The 15,595-nt window shown below is 30.9% G+C and overlaps 2 protein-coding genes and 1 long non-coding RNA gene across 6 annotated transcripts in view; 2 read left to right on the top strand and 1 right to left on the bottom strand.

Moving 5' to 3' along the window:
• The window catches only part of LOC126852612 (uncharacterized), a 268,456-nt gene that overhangs the window by 69,380 nt on the left and 183,481 nt on the right, over positions 1-15,595 (top strand). The gene's annotated exons all lie outside the window — the stretch shown is intronic.
• LOC126852586 (CCR4-NOT transcription complex subunit 9) lies at positions 3,731-5,450 on the top strand. Its single transcript, XM_050597541.1, has 3 exons — positions 3,731-4,437; positions 4,768-5,162; positions 5,238-5,450. The coding sequence occupies exons 1-3, from the start codon at positions 4,111-4,113 to the stop codon at positions 5,434-5,436; spliced, it is 921 nt and encodes a 306-aa protein (XP_050453498.1). The 5' UTR covers positions 3,731-4,110; the 3' UTR covers positions 5,437-5,450.
• On the bottom strand, positions 6,609-14,880 carry LOC126852540 (sodium-coupled monocarboxylate transporter 1-like). Its single transcript, XM_050597446.1, has 13 exons — positions 14,456-14,880; positions 10,429-10,588; positions 10,295-10,360; positions 9,855-9,974; positions 9,362-9,516; positions 8,892-9,032; positions 8,712-8,820; positions 8,239-8,348; positions 7,838-8,021; positions 7,643-7,729; positions 7,104-7,285; positions 6,833-7,019; positions 6,609-6,749 (listed from the first exon to the last, which is right to left on the bottom strand). The coding sequence occupies exons 1-13, from the start codon at positions 14,647-14,649 to the stop codon at positions 6,678-6,680; spliced, it is 1,767 nt and encodes a 588-aa protein (XP_050453403.1). The 5' UTR covers positions 14,650-14,880; the 3' UTR covers positions 6,609-6,677.

Below are 15,595 nucleotides of genomic sequence, written 5' to 3'. Positions count from 1 at the left end.
GAAAAAAATCCCGCCCGTTAGATCGTTAATTTCACTGCATTCCACATTTTCGTTATATGACACTCCGAGAATACGAAGAATATTTGTGTGAAATATCCTTCACGATCTTTCGTTTGCACGACGAACAACGGCGACGAATCGTTTCGATACTAACGACGCTCTCGCTATAAATATATTGCAGCCGAATAAATATATTTCGAGAATAAATATATGTCACTGTTGTAATAATCACATATTGTCATCCCGAATACGAGGAAATCGCGCGAACGACGTCTCGTTTACAGCCACGACGCGTACAAACTACTTGTTGATCAGCGCTCCCGAGAACAACTACGCGCACGATCCGCCATGAAGTTGGCGTCACACCGATAGGTTAATCACTAGACGCTAATAATTGGCGTAGCCAATAGCTACTGTGGATTCAAACTGTTACAGATAAATCTTACGCTTTCTTCTTAACGGCGATAGGAACATCATGATCACGATAATTATGGCGTAAAAAATTGAACTATCTCGATTATATATCTCGGTGAATTAATCTCGGTTAATTGTAGAGAAATTAATAATTTATTCCCGAATTAAAGCAAAAGAATTATAGTATCGAGAAAATTAGGAGAAATAATGTCACAATTATACAAAACGTTAGATATAGAAGGAAAATTATATACACTAAGAGTCGCAAAAAGATAAACGAAATGTCAAAAATGTTAAGAATTTCTTTCAATCAAATTTTTGAAATATAATGCTAATCACATGGGCAATCATTAGACGTTGTCACATCAGCGTATAAATAAGAGAGAGAGAGAGAGAAGTTGTGCAGAAAAGATCTCGTCGTCCGATAATCGATAATGAACGGGAGGCAGTTTTTCGACTCGTCGATGCTTTACACGGATACATGAAAATTTAGAGCGCGATATTTGCGTGAGATATTCAGTGATCCCACCCGGTGCTTCTCGAGATGCTGATTCGCACAGATAACGTGACAACACACCCCGGCGAGAGACCGAACGATACTGAAACGTGAAATTGCGCTCGTGCCACCTAGACGCCGGAGACGCGGCCGACTCGTGATAAGCGTTGCATAGGTGCCAACGTGCAATCGTAAAAATGACATTTGTCAAACTTAGAAAAACAAAAATATTCTATCCGATTGTACGTAAATATATAGATATGATATTTAATTTTATAATTATTACGTACTAAACGTACTATTATATGTATTTGCAATTTTAGGCTTAATTTTAAAAAAGCTTAAAATATATATCCTTTTTTTATTTAATTTATGTAAATTAAATGTCTAGATAGTTTTGTCTACAATTTATCTATTCATTTATATGCAGATAAAAAACTTTAAATATTTAATACTTAGATATATATGAGTAGATAATAGAAACATTTCAATCCTCTTGTATTTCTTCAAATAATCTCGAAAAGTCAATTAAAAATCAATTTCAAAATCAGATGATAATTTATATCAACATATTATCTATTAAACAAGTAGTTTACTGATTGTACAAGAACAGTTAATAATACTTACAAATTTATTACGATATTTAAGAACAATTTTATTAATAATTTTAAGAATAATTCATTATAATGGAATTTAATTTTCCTCTTTGTTGGCATCAATCAAAATCAAGTTATTTAATTTCTATGATTTTAATTTTAGAGATTATATACGCATACATAAATATTCGAATAAATTTGTCTAAGAAATTGAATATATTTTTTTTAGAAAATATAATTTTCTCTTTCTATCAAAGAAAAAAAATATTGATTTTAATTTTGCAATTATAAATGAATAAACACAGTATAATTTGTAAAAGTATTACAAATTTCTTTTTTTTTTTTTATTTTTTGCCATTTTATTAGCAAAACTAATCTAATGACTGTCGACTTTAAAAATGCCTCACAAATTAATCTTATAATTATAATCATTTTAAGTATTTTTATATTGGTAATATAAGGCTTATTCAGTAAATAAAATATAAGAATATTTGTATTTATATATAGTAAATAAATATAAGAGAGAATTGATTAAACATTAGCAAAAGCGAATAATAAAAAGTAACTTGCTCTTTTATTTTTCTGAAATATTCGATTGAAACTAATTATAATAATTGTAAATAAGAAGCCATAATAAAAAGTTATAAAGACAATTTGGATATGCAGGATAAATAAATCAATAATTAAATTAGAATCTTTAAAAACGAAATGTGTGTCCTTTATGAATGTGGATTATTTAATGCATATTTTAATTAATGTGAATATATAAATTGATCTCATCAGGGGATATAAATTGACTCTCTCTCTATTAATGCGGGCTATTAATTATTAATTAATTGTCTCTTTAAATTTTCAATAAATACTTGTTACTAATAAATTTTTAAACATTCTTTATATCATATTCATGAGTTAATCGTGTTTTAAGCAAATTTTAAATAGCAAGTTAACGTTACTTTTGTCCCAGAGATTTATCATTTTTTTATTCATATGGATTTTATTATAATATTTTTAACATTATAATGAATTAAATAATTAATTTAATTTAATTTAAATAAATTTAATAAAATACATTCACTCTTCGATTATCTTATGCGAATACTTTTATATGTAGTATATATACTTGAATAAAAAAAATTAATTGAAACAATATTATTTTAATATAAAACAATCCATTTTCTTATAATTTTCATATAAATGTTGCAAAATACAAAATGGCTGTGAAAACCCGACGTCTTTGTTGTTGGCTTAGTAGAAAGGTGACAGAATTAGTACATCTGTCCTTTTTTATTATCCGAAGTTAACCGAAGCATCGAGCTCACATATGGTTTTCGCTTATTGCGTTATCCTCTCCACAATTGCATGTTGCAATTATAAGATTATATTCATAGACACAGATTAATAGACAGGTAACCGAAGGCGCGACCGGCATTTCCGCACACTTTGTCCCTGGTTTGAGTCTGGGCTAAATTCTGTTGATTTTATCAAAAGACTTTGCCCCTGGTTCGAGTCCAGGCTAAATTCCTTTGATTTTATCAACAGATTTCGCCCCTGGTTCGAGTCCAGGCTAATTCAACATGAGACCAATGAAATATGAGAGAGACTTGCCTCTTATTGTCTCGCTCGCTCCTCAGACAATGATAAGAGTGAGCGAGACAATGAGAAAAGTGAGCGAGAGGAAAATAGCAACGTGCAAAGAAGATTCGAGAATCAAGATTTTATGAATATTCCTCTTTTGCTCACTCTTATTATTGTCTTATTGTCAGAAGCGAACGAGACAATAATAAGAGCGTGTGAAAAAAAGGACGGCAAAGGCTCGATCTTCGTATCTTCATTGGACGTTGCTATTTTCTTCTTGTTTGCTTCTATGATTGTCTCATTCCTATATATTGTCTTACTCGCATTCATATATTCGTCTTGCTCATCTCGTTCGCTACAAGGTTGTTGCTGACAAGTGGGCGATGAGAAGTTAGGAAAATTTGTAAAAGAGATAAATATATTATTAAACAATAAAAATTTATTATTAATAAAATTTTATTATTATTTTTAAGTAACATATTTACACATATAAAATATATATATATATATATATATATATATATATATATATATATATACAAATAATTTTTAATGTTTTTGGTTTCAATCATGTATTATTGACATCACTGGCTCTAGTAAGAGAGGCTTGAAATGAGTTGGCAGTACTGTGCTTGAGTTGCCCCATTCTGGCGATGCGTACTGATGTTGACCGGTATCGTCATAGAGGTTAAAGAAGCGTATAAAAGGTAAAACAACGAGCATCCGTTTTCATTTCAAGGAAACTTATTTCGAGATTTATTTAGACGTTATGGGCGCACGATAAGATTGATTGATCATACAAGAGAGATAGAATAACGATCACGCACGTTACTGAATTCTAAGTATACATATATAGATATAAATATACAAATAAATTGTCGTCGAGCCTGTACGAACGTAGAGAGTTCAACTTGTTGGATTCGTCATCACGAACGTTCGAGAACGCTACTCACGGACGAGGCAAACAAGGTTATATTATCACGAATCGTGATATAATTAGGTGTCTGATAATACCAAAGAGTAGGATCAATGAGCTCTCAACAAAGTCCAGCCGCTCTGCAAACTACCGTCGACCGCGAGAAGGTCTACACATGGATAATCGAGCTGTCAAATCCGGACACCCGGGAAAATGCTCTGTTGGAATTGAGTAAAAAGCGCGAAGTGGTGCCTGATCTGGCACCGATGCTCTGGCATTCATTTGGCACCACGGCCTCTTTGTTGCAAGAGATCATCAACATCTATCCCGCAATTAATCCTGCAACTCTAACTGCTTATCAAAGCAACCGGGTATGCAATGCTTTGGCGCTTTTGCAATGCGTGGCCAGCCATCCGGAAACAAGATCTGCATTCCTACAGGTAGGAATAAGCAATTCTTGAAAATTGTTGCCTCAAGGAAACAAAAAAATGACATAATATATAGTAAATAAATATGACTGTGAATCATAGATTATTGCATAGGTGTAAAATTTAATGTAATTTCCATGAAAATCTTATTAATACTTAACATTAAGCATTTTAAAATTTTTCCTTACTAATGAGATGAGATAATTAACTGACATGTGAAAATAAAAATTGGTATGAAGATACACAATAATATTTGGCTTGTTATCTGTTTTATCATCAAAAATATTATATAATGAAACTAATAATTATAAACTGGATATATATCTATACATTTTATTTCAGGCTCATGTTCCATTATTTCTGTATCCATTTCTGCATACTGTTAGTAAAACACGTCCGTTTGAATATTTGAGATTGACAAGTCTCGGGGTGATTGGTGCACTTGTCAAAACAGATGAGCAAGAAGTGATTACTTTTCTTCTTACTACGGAGATTATCCCACTGTGTCTGCGAATTATGGAAAGTGGTTCTGAATTGAGTAAAACTGTAGCAACATTTATACTACAGAAAATTTTGCTGGATGATAGCGGCTTGTCTTATATCTGTCAAACATATGATAGATTCAGTCATGTCGCTATGATATTGGGAAAAATGGTTTTATCCCTAGCAAAAGATCCTTCTGCAAGATTACTTAAACATGTTGTGAGATGTTATCTAAGATTATCTGATAATCCGAGGTGAGTATCAAAATAAAATGCACATAAAACAATGTTAAAAAATTGAAAAAAATTAAAATATATCTTTGTATGCAGAGCATTGTTAGCCTTAAGACAGTGCTTACCAGATCAATTAAGAGATAATACTTTTGCAACATGCTTGCAAGAGGATGCTTCAACAAAGCATTGGTTGTCCCTACTTCTGAAAAACTTAGAGACTGGTCCACAACCTGGTCCGCCGACACAACCAGGACAAGATCCTCGGACAATTGGCATGTCACCACTCGCTTCCTGAACTTTTTAAATCTCCGATAATCGTAAGATATATTACAGATAAGACCGAACATTAAATGCATCTTTCCGTGAATCGTTCTGTATTTTTTTCAACATAATTAATGGTTATGCCATCTACATATTATTTCACAAATCGTGCTGTGAGAATTAGTAATAAGTATATCGTTCGATTTGGAACTCTAGTACATGATAATTGTAAATATTGTATAGATGCTTGTACGGCAAGATCTAGCAGTTACAATTTTAATATAATTTCGAATAAATGTCCATTTTCTTTCTTGAAGTTTAGGATTGTCGGCTAATAGTATTGACAAGTTTATACGATTCAAAATTGTTTTGTGCAAACAAGATATTGCATACAATATAAGAAAAATGATATATATATAAAATACTTTGATATATAAGAAATATATGTAAAAGCAACAAAAATGTGAATGTTATATATATATTTAACTGCCAAATAGAATTTACAATAGTCTGATAGAATTTACAATAGATGCATTTTATAACATAAATTCAAGCATTGCTTGAAAAATATTTGATTGCGTAAAAATAATTCTTCAAGAGATATGTATACAAATAGACATATGCATATATTGCAATTAATATTAAACTAACTAATATTGAATGACAGATGTTTTTTTATTCATTTTGTATATTATTATGGCCTAATTAAATTAAATAGATGATACATAGTGCATAACATTACCATGTAAAATACCAAGTAAGCAAAATTTAACTGTTTCAGTTTGTGTACAGTGGTTTATAAAGGTAAGGTTTAACAATTTAATATGCTGAGAAATATGCAATTAATTTTAACCGTTCTGATCTCAAGTTTTATAGATTTCAGAAACTATTAAATTTAGAAAATTTGAACCAGATTGCTTAAATTGATTGCATAATTCTAAGGATATTAAATTGTTAAACTTTACGTGGATCTCTCCTATAAGATTAATTTACGCGCGTGTGTATATAATAAGATATATTCGAAAAAGAAAGAGTTAATTAGTCAATCTTGTATCGTTGTGATTGATCGATAACAGGGTATACTATGTATGAGGATTAAACCATTTCATAATATACCGACATCATTTATATCAAACAATTGCGCGAGTCATAGTTTAATTTAATTTTATTTTTATGAAATGTTAAACTGGACTCAAATAAATATAAATTTGGTTTGTATGAATAAGAATATATTTTATTTAGTTGAACTACGATTGAAAAAAAAAGAACCGATCACTAATGTTTCGAAGAAGTTTGTGTCATCATATCGCTTACATTATTCGTAATTTTTTCGAGTTCAGCCTCATTCTATAAAAAAAAGAAACATATTAGCAAGATAAGATTCAGTTTGGATGAGGATATTCCAAATGAGGATTGCGGAATATACATACCGTTTTCTGAGGATCCTTCGAGGATAGTAGACAGTGTATAATGGGTGTAAATAATCTTTTGTCTGTATGATTGTACTTAGATGGTCCAGTGAACCACGAGACTAACAAGCCTATCAAGATCGTAGTTAAAAAACCTACCCACGTGTACCAGAGATATGATATTCTGTACAAAAAGAATGGTTGTTCTCTGAAAAGATAAAAAACAGTTTCGTTACGCGAGATACAAAAAAAATCTGCGTGATTCTTTGAGACAATAATTCGATAAATGTACCTGACAGCGGTCTCTACAATCATCGTGAAATTCCCGATAGTACTATTCAGCAATTCGGAGCATCCCTCCACTGATACTGGTTTCACCGGGAAATAAATCGATCCGCTGGAGATCGCCGCTTGTGTACCAAATGAGATCCAAGCAACCAAATTCAGACTAATCAATGTGCCAACTAATGCTCCCTATTCGGATAAGAATATGAAAACAAAAAAAAATTGTTTAGCGAACACAAAATTTCTTAGAACTAATTCAATTTTAATGACTTAGCAAATTGCTTGTATTGCAAATCTGTCGTTCTTACGAAAATTAATGTTGGAAATTTTGAGAATCCCGATATACTATATAAGACTTTGTTTCAAATTTTATATAAATAATCGAATCTTTAAAGCGAATTGTTAAGAAATAATTTAAATATCGTCTTTATACAGACGATAATATAAAGCTATAAAGTTAAAATTTTGTACTATCGATGAAATCGATAATATAAAAATGTCCGCGATGTATTCTACCTATTTCTCTATAAATTTATATTTCCTTACCATTGAATTGGCCATTGGAAAAAACATGCCTAATGTGAACACTCCGAGTAAAGGCCCAGCGGTTATTCCAGACAAGCTCTTGCCAGCCTGAAAAGAAATTCAGTGTGCTTTGTACGAATTAATTGAGAAATAATTTACGGATCCTCGAATAACCCGATATTTTCCGAATAGATCGTTCGCGTGCGCATTCCTTACCTGAATCAAACCGCTCAATTTCTCTACCATGAAAACGAGGCCCACGCAAATGGCTCCTATTATCACAACTGTAGCTTTCATTATGAGGCTTGCGCCGAAGTTGGAGATCGGTTTACGAAGACACGGCTTAATCATATCTTCGTAGATCACGCCCGACATGGAATTTAATCCGGTCGACATTGTGCTATAGTTTAAGAAACCAGCATATTATATAATCGCAAAAAGAAAAAAATAATCAAATATATGGAGCGTTAGCAAGAAATTCTTTAATGTCTCTAAAATCTAAGCTATTATTCTTGCTAATCCCAGATCTGATTATTTTCACTTTGATATAAATAAATGTCTCGATTGATCAAAACATCGTAAAATTCAAAAAAATATAATATCTTGTAATATTTTACCTCAACGCTGCACTGAATACACCGGAAACAAATAATCCTGGCAAGCCTGGTATAGTGTGTGACAATTCCATCACGAAGTACGGTAACAGCTGATCGGGTTTTCGTATTTGCTGAAACGAGCAATTCTTTGCGTTTATTCATTCATTCTCGGACCTTCTTTAGCGAAAAATTTAATTCAATATTTTCAAAAAAATTTCCAGTTGAATAACAGTCACAATTTGTCCATACAATAAAAAAAGGCAATATAATAATGTCGTCATTAATTAATGCAGTCGTAAGTCGATTGTCTAAAACCATATAGTCGAAACGTTGTGATAGAACAATCAAACAATAAATTGCCAGTTTGGTCGTATAAACACTTGTCTATTAATTTATCTACTGGCGACATTTTAAAATTAAACATAAGAATTTATTAAAAATGTTTTATTTTACTTTAATTACTACGTAAATACTGTGCTGAATTTTTTTTTTACCTTTGTCGTGATCGGATCACAGTCGTAGAAGGCCGCATAGATGACGATTCCCGTATAGCAACATAACGAGACAATGCTGATTATGCCTACGGCCATTATCATAATCGCCCTAGATATAAAAGGAAATTAAATGAGCGAAACGCGCGTCGCCGTGCATTATGAAGCATTTGTGAAACTCACAAGTTAGACTTCCTCAAATTCGGCATCGCCAGACATCTCTGCACCATCGCCTGGTTCACCGAGCACGTGGCCAACCAGTTTAAATAATTGCCGACCACCACGGTCCAGAAAGTGTGCCTTACTGTAGGATCCGGATCCATGCTGATTAAAATAGTAAGAGAATTTGCGATAACATTTTTTACTCGATATGGTTGTCGATAATAAATAGAATGATAATATTATCATTTGCCGTTTATCACAATAAATAAATAAATAAATAATGATTTGATGCGTAATATGATATTAAGTAATTTTGAAAAAATTAATGCTAATTTTAATTACGTATATAATTTTAATTCTATTATTAAAAAAATTTATTTATTAAAAAATTAATAATAATTTTAATTTTGCTTATAAAAATATGCGAAAATTGCTGCTAATTAAGAGATCTGATTAGAATATGGAGAAATGAAAGGAGAATTTGTTCGCACTTGAAGAACTCAATTCTGCCACTATCATCATTCCTCTTCCACACTTCCGCCACGCCGCCGACTCTCGCTGTGCCGAGTATGGCAACGGCAATAGCAGCCCCAAACATCATCGCCGTCTGAATGGTATCCGTCCAAACGACTGCCTTCAAACCACCCTGGATTAAAGAACCATGTATTTTTTTATAATTAATTGATACATAATTGAATATAATTAATATTAAATTTTATCGATATTATGTTTAATATGCGATACTATCATTTTCTTTGAAACGCTTGTTGCGGATTAAGTTTTCCTTTTATTACGCTTTTTTTAGATAATTTTTATTAAAGATAGTTGATTTTTGACAATTCCTTGTATCTCTTTTATATAGCATGCAAATAAAACTCCAAATCAGGCCTGATCACATATTCAGCAATACAAGTTGAAAAGTTTGAAGTGTCTCTTAAAATAAAAAACGATTTGGATATTTGAATTTATGAGAGATGTTCTTACTAATGTCGTGTAGAAAATGCATACGGCGCAGACGACCAACGCGATCGTGTAAAGGTCCATTCCGGTCGCCTGATTGAAGGCTAGCGCCGGCACGTATATCACCAGCGGTATGTAAAGCAGCTACAAGCGCAGGATTATTCGACGTGTTGAATTGCACAAGGGATTGACGCATATCAAGTTTAACACTTTGATGAATTCTCAGTAGAATAGAGATTTGTTATATATATATATATATATATATTAAAGACATAATTGTCTAAAAGAAATTTTGACTGTTTTAACAAATGAATTTGGCAAGGATTTTCTTATATGTGTTCGAAGAAACAAGTTTTAAAAACTTGCAAACTTGCAAAAATTATGAAATTTTTGGGAATGAAAAATATTCAAATTTCTTTCTCTTATTTGTTTAATAAGATTATAAGTTAATAAATTTAGCTCACCATCTTGATAATGAAAATAACAGATCCCATGAGCCTGACCACCTGATTGAACCTCAACTCTAGGTACTGCAAAAATGTAGAGAATTACCAAGGCTCACGATTATTGTTATATAGACCCAATGATGCGATGTTACCTCGTAAGATGATGTTATTCGGAGTCCATAGAAGACAGGCAGATACACGACCGCCATGGTGAGGGACACAAAAGAATCCGCAATCACAATGCACCATAATTGCGTGCCATAAACGTACATTTCTGCCGCCAGTCCCAACATCGCTATGCCTGACACGTAACTGCAATTTTAAGATTCTTAAATTAGCTGATGGTAGCAACATTTAAGGCACAATGTAAATTAAAGCCGCATTAATTTCCTAATTAATCTATGACAAATGAATAAATTATCGAAACTTGTACTACTAACTTTTATATTGTTGATGGATCATGGTGATTTGCAAAACGATAAGTCAGATACTTAAAGATAAAATTAATTTTATTCTAATTTTTTACATTTTTATCTAAAAATTTAATTTCATTATTATATATGAATAAAAATTAATTTAAAGTTACAATTTGTTCCAAGAAAATTTATATCTTATCGTAAAATGAAAATTTTACATATATTTTATTTTATCTTATTTTATTTTTTTTTTTGTAACTTGTTATGTCTGTCTTTTTCTCATTTCTTTTTCTCTCAGCATTTTATTCTAAGTTTTTGTTGATGTTGAAATTATATTTTCTCTTTTTTTATTCGCACCATTTGTTTTATGCGTATGTGTATATAATTACTTACATATTAATTCTAGTTTTCCACTTTTTCAAAATAAATTAAATAAAAATTACACACCCACTTAATATTTAAACTATCAAATGTATCGCTCAGTTATGACACGCTTTTATTGATATAAAATAATGTTCAGTGCAACGAGATAACCAATTAGCATTGCGAAAAAGAGATAACAATATTGCCAGTATCAATTTAATAAACTCCGTAATATATTAATTGATAATTTAATAATTGATTTAAAATACATGTATAATTTAATATTCCGTTTGTATATACGTCATAGTACGAAAAATATTTCGGCAACGAATAATCAAAACATAACATGGTACACGGCCTTGACGATGTAAACATTAGCGCGCTATTGTTAACGTGTTATGGCTTACAACTTTATTATTCTCACGGCGATACTCGAACAGTAAGGAAGTAGAACGCGAGACACTCCGTCAAATTTCTTTACTCAACGCGATCGCGACAAATATCGGGAAATAATTTGATATCATAAATAATTAATCATCTTTCACACACTTTAAATTTTGAATAATACGTAATTATATCATAATAGATAAATTCCGAAGCGCGTATTTTGCGTGACGTTTTAATCAAGAATCGGAATGACTAGAATCAAAATTGTAAATTATTGTTTTATCGCGATCTTTCTCTCTCTTTCTCTCTTTATAAACAATAATTATTTCTTTAAAAATACTTGATTTTTAATTATATTTCATATTTTATCGGTATTCGATTTTTTAATAATTTAAATATGATTCGGCTTGAGAACGCGTAACAAAATAATCAAATCGCAGATTCAAATTATGATTAACATAATAATAAGCTCCATGATATATTAATCGTTTATTAAATAATTAATCTATAATTTAAAATACTTGTATCATTTAATATTCCACACCGTATAGACGTCACAGTACGCAACATATTTTCAGCCGCGAAAACAATAACATTGTATTCGGCCTTGGCGATGTAAACATTAGCGCGCTTTAACGTCTTATGACTTATAGCCTTGTTATTATTCATACAGCAACGCTCGAGCAATAAAGTAGTACTTGCCGAGTGGCAGTATGATTTTCGTGTAAAACGGAATTCGATCATGCCGAAAGTGCGGGAGTGTCGTTCAAAGTATCGCGCGTACAAGTGCCGAAGTATCTTTTAATAAAAGTGCGGGAGTGCCGTTTAAAATATCGTGCGTGTGAATCAATCTGAGAGGAGGAGGAGGCCTAGGAGAGGCATCCTGCACCGGCGGAGCAACCCAAGGGTGTGTTATTATTTTTATATTAATTATTCTAAATCCCGCACACGCATTAATTCGATTCGATCATTGTTTGAATAGTTTAAACAAGAGAGACTCATACTATAAAAGTTTTTATTTAAAAAAAATAGTTTTCTTTTTTAAAATTTATAAAATCATTTCATATTTATATACCTTCTTATTATTATACGCATCTGATATGAAATTCGATGCGTAATAATATTTTGAAATATTAATAATTATTTTAAACGTTGCTATAATTTGGATTTTATATTTGTGTGTTGCAGACAACGTAGCCTCAAGACCAAATCTCCGCTGTTGCGCATCAGTGCCGGTGAGTGATAAATTTTATTTTATTTTGAGGTGACGGATCCGTAGATATTGTAGATGCAAATGTAGATTGTAAATAAATCCGTTGCCTCAAAATGGATGGGCTAGAATAAATGCAATCAAATAACTTTTAATAGACTTTTTAAATATATATTAAAACACATTAGAAATATAATTTAAAATATAAATTAAAACAAAAATTGAAAAAATATAAACTATTTTTTTCAATAGAAATTTTATTTAATTTATTTAATGTAGAAGACGCTAATAACTTTATTTTTTATATGAGATATTGATAATTATTGCGCCAATTTTGTCATAATTTTTCATAGCCCATCCATCTTTATTATCATAACAATGAGAGCTTAGACAGTTTGTCACGCATCGTTTTAATATAATTTTAATTTAATCAATCTAATGCCAAGTTATCAATCAAATTTAATCATTGTTTGAAGTAATAATATTTAATCTTATAATAATATATAATATATATAATATGTAATTTATATTAAAATAAATTAATAAAACATATGTCATATAATTTATATGTCATATAATTTGAGTCAAATTATTCATATATCATTATTATATTATTTATTAATTTTATTTTATATATTTTTATAATTTTATTTAATTTAATTTTATTACGATTAAATATTACTTCACAATTAATTATTAAATTTGATTGATAATTTGACTTTCAATCAAATTATTCATATATCAAATTTTACAATTTATTGAAACGATGCATGACAAACTGTCATGTCATAAATGAGCATAAAATTATGCTCGTGTATCCCGGCGATAATAATTAGTCGGTAACGGAAGGAATTTTTTTCCTTCATTGATCTCTGATAGAGGGTCGAAGCTATATCTCTGGCTAGACGTAGCCAGAATTAATATGGCCAGGATCAACACTAGGTAAGTCCAACTGGCCCAACGGAAGTAGCCTACGGTGCATTATATTAGGGCACGCGAGTAGGACATGCGAGTAGGGCACGCGATTAGGGCACGCATCTATTATAAAATATTATAAAATTAGTTATATGTAATATAATAATATGTATAACTAATATATATTATTTGTTTTTTCAAAATCAATTAAATCAAAATTATATATATATAATATTTAAATTGTCAAATACGCAGCCATGACAGATTTTTATTAATATGAAGTAATGTAGAGCGTAATATTGAAATAACCAATCAACATCGAGGAAAAGAAGCAATATTTGCGAGAATCGATTTAACATGTCTTTTTTAAGAGTGGAAAGGTAGTTTTATAAATATAAATAAATAAATAAATAATGCAACTTTGCAGTTTTATCATTTTAACACAATATGCACTTAAATCCGAAAGATTTATAGATAGCAGTTGTCGTTAATAAAACATTAATGACGTATGATCAAGATGGGGTGCTCTTAAGACGAATTTTCTTATTTGAATACCTCGACACGTGGACACCTATGACTATTAATAATTACAACTAGAGAGCCTTGACAGTCAATTGAGACGAATGTCCTATATATACCTAATGTGTCCTATATATTTCCGGTTCACAGTTGATATGAGATATGGGACAGTTTCTTTATCAATGTTCTATATTTTTCTATTATAAAGTTAGGAATAGATAAAACTACATCATGTATTTCAAGGCGTGTAAAAAATATACATGTTGTTAGATCTCTGAGCTATTACAATATTTAAGAGTTTTTAAATGAATTTAAGGGTTAAATTAAAATACTTAACAAAATTCAAATAACTTAGGATTAAATTTTTACCTTGCTATCAATGACATGCTTATCGGAAAAATAGACATCTTCTGGCTGCCTACAAGATACTCCCCCACAGCATCTGTCTTCTTCCTAGATGCGTACCATTGATAGATGCCTATGAAGGCAGAAAGGCTCAGCATACCGATGAACACAATTGAATCGACCAAATCGAACGATCGACGATTTTCGATTGTACTCATTGCTTCTCAAATTTATTTTAACAGATAAAAATAGTTCGGTCAGGTATTTACATTTGTTCAATTTTATTTTTTTATACCACCACGTTTTAATATTTTCGATACTCGATATTTTTCAATAATTCAATATTAACGGCACTTTTTAAAATGTAATTCGCGAACTGATACAGAGGATTAATAAGTCGCAATCGTCTTTCGTCGCGTGTCAGTTCTTTCACATCCTACAGAAATGTGACAAGTGTCAAATATGCATTTAAAACAGATTCAGTATTCTAAAAATTTTTAAATTATCATTAGAAAAATTTGCATATAAAATCAATCTATGCCGAAAAAGTCAAATAATTAAATGTAAAAAGTACATTAAAGAAATAAATAACAATTTATTAACTTTATTATAAATTCTTTTATAAATACTTGCAGAAATTCACAGACAACACAAACACATGACACACAATCTTATAAATTTTATAGATAAAAAAAATTTCTTTTTAAAGTATCACGTGTCACGGACGTGCTTGTCAAATCTTTTCAAGAGACGCAAGGTGCTGGTAAATCACGATCGATGAAAATGATTCAAACCACTTTATAAAAAGAAAAACACGAGTCGTTTCGATTCCTCTGATCTCGCGCAAAACTGAGATTTCGAGATTATGATTGCGCGCTTCTTCTACGCGCTCTATGAAACGTCTGAGTGACGGTGAAAGAGCAATACGTTAAGCGCGACTCCACGAACCACGATTGAATAATTGCGGATTGTCCGCCGCTATTGCTCTATATCGCCCTCAGCCACTGCCTTCCGCGATGATTCTGAAGCGAGCATGAAGCACATATTCTAAGGAACAAAAGTGTAAAAGGAAAGGGAAGATATAACTAGAAGTTGGTTTTTTTCTATAAAAAAAAATATGGATATATAAAAAATAAAATTTTTTTCAATCGAATAAATACATTT

Source organism: Cataglyphis hispanica, chromosome 10 (genome assembly GCF_021464435.1).
Source record: "Cataglyphis hispanica isolate Lineage 1 chromosome 10, ULB_Chis1_1.0, whole genome shotgun sequence".
Taxonomy (NCBI): domain Eukaryota; kingdom Metazoa; phylum Arthropoda; class Insecta; order Hymenoptera; family Formicidae; genus Cataglyphis; species Cataglyphis hispanica.
The sequence above is the reverse complement of the archived record's forward strand: the minus strand, read 5'-3'. Positions and strand labels throughout refer to the sequence as shown.

Excerpts from the sequence above, each read along its gene's own strand:
- LOC126852586 (XM_050597541.1), top strand. The coding sequence starts at position 4,111 with ATGAGCTCTCAACAAAGTCCAGCCGCTCTGCAAACTACCGTCGACCGC. Across the intron at positions 4,438-4,767 it reads CAAGATCTGCATTCCTACAG|GCTCATGTTCCATTATTTCT; the intron begins GTAGGAATAAGC and ends ATTTTATTTCAG. Across the intron at positions 5,163-5,237 it reads AGATTATCTGATAATCCGAG|AGCATTGTTAGCCTTAAGAC; the intron begins GTGAGTATCAAA and ends CTTTGTATGCAG.
- LOC126852540 (XM_050597446.1), bottom strand. The coding sequence starts at position 14,649 with ATGAGTACAATCGAAAATCGTCGATCGTTCGATTTGGTCGATTCAATT. Across the intron at positions 9,517-9,854 it reads GCATTTTCTACACGACATTA|GGTGGTTTGAAGGCAGTCGT; the intron begins GTAAGAACATCT and ends TCTTTAATCCAG. Across the intron at positions 8,349-8,711 it reads GTGATCCGATCACGACAAAG|CAAATACGAAAACCCGATCA; the intron begins GTAAAAAAAAAA and ends TGCTCGTTTCAG.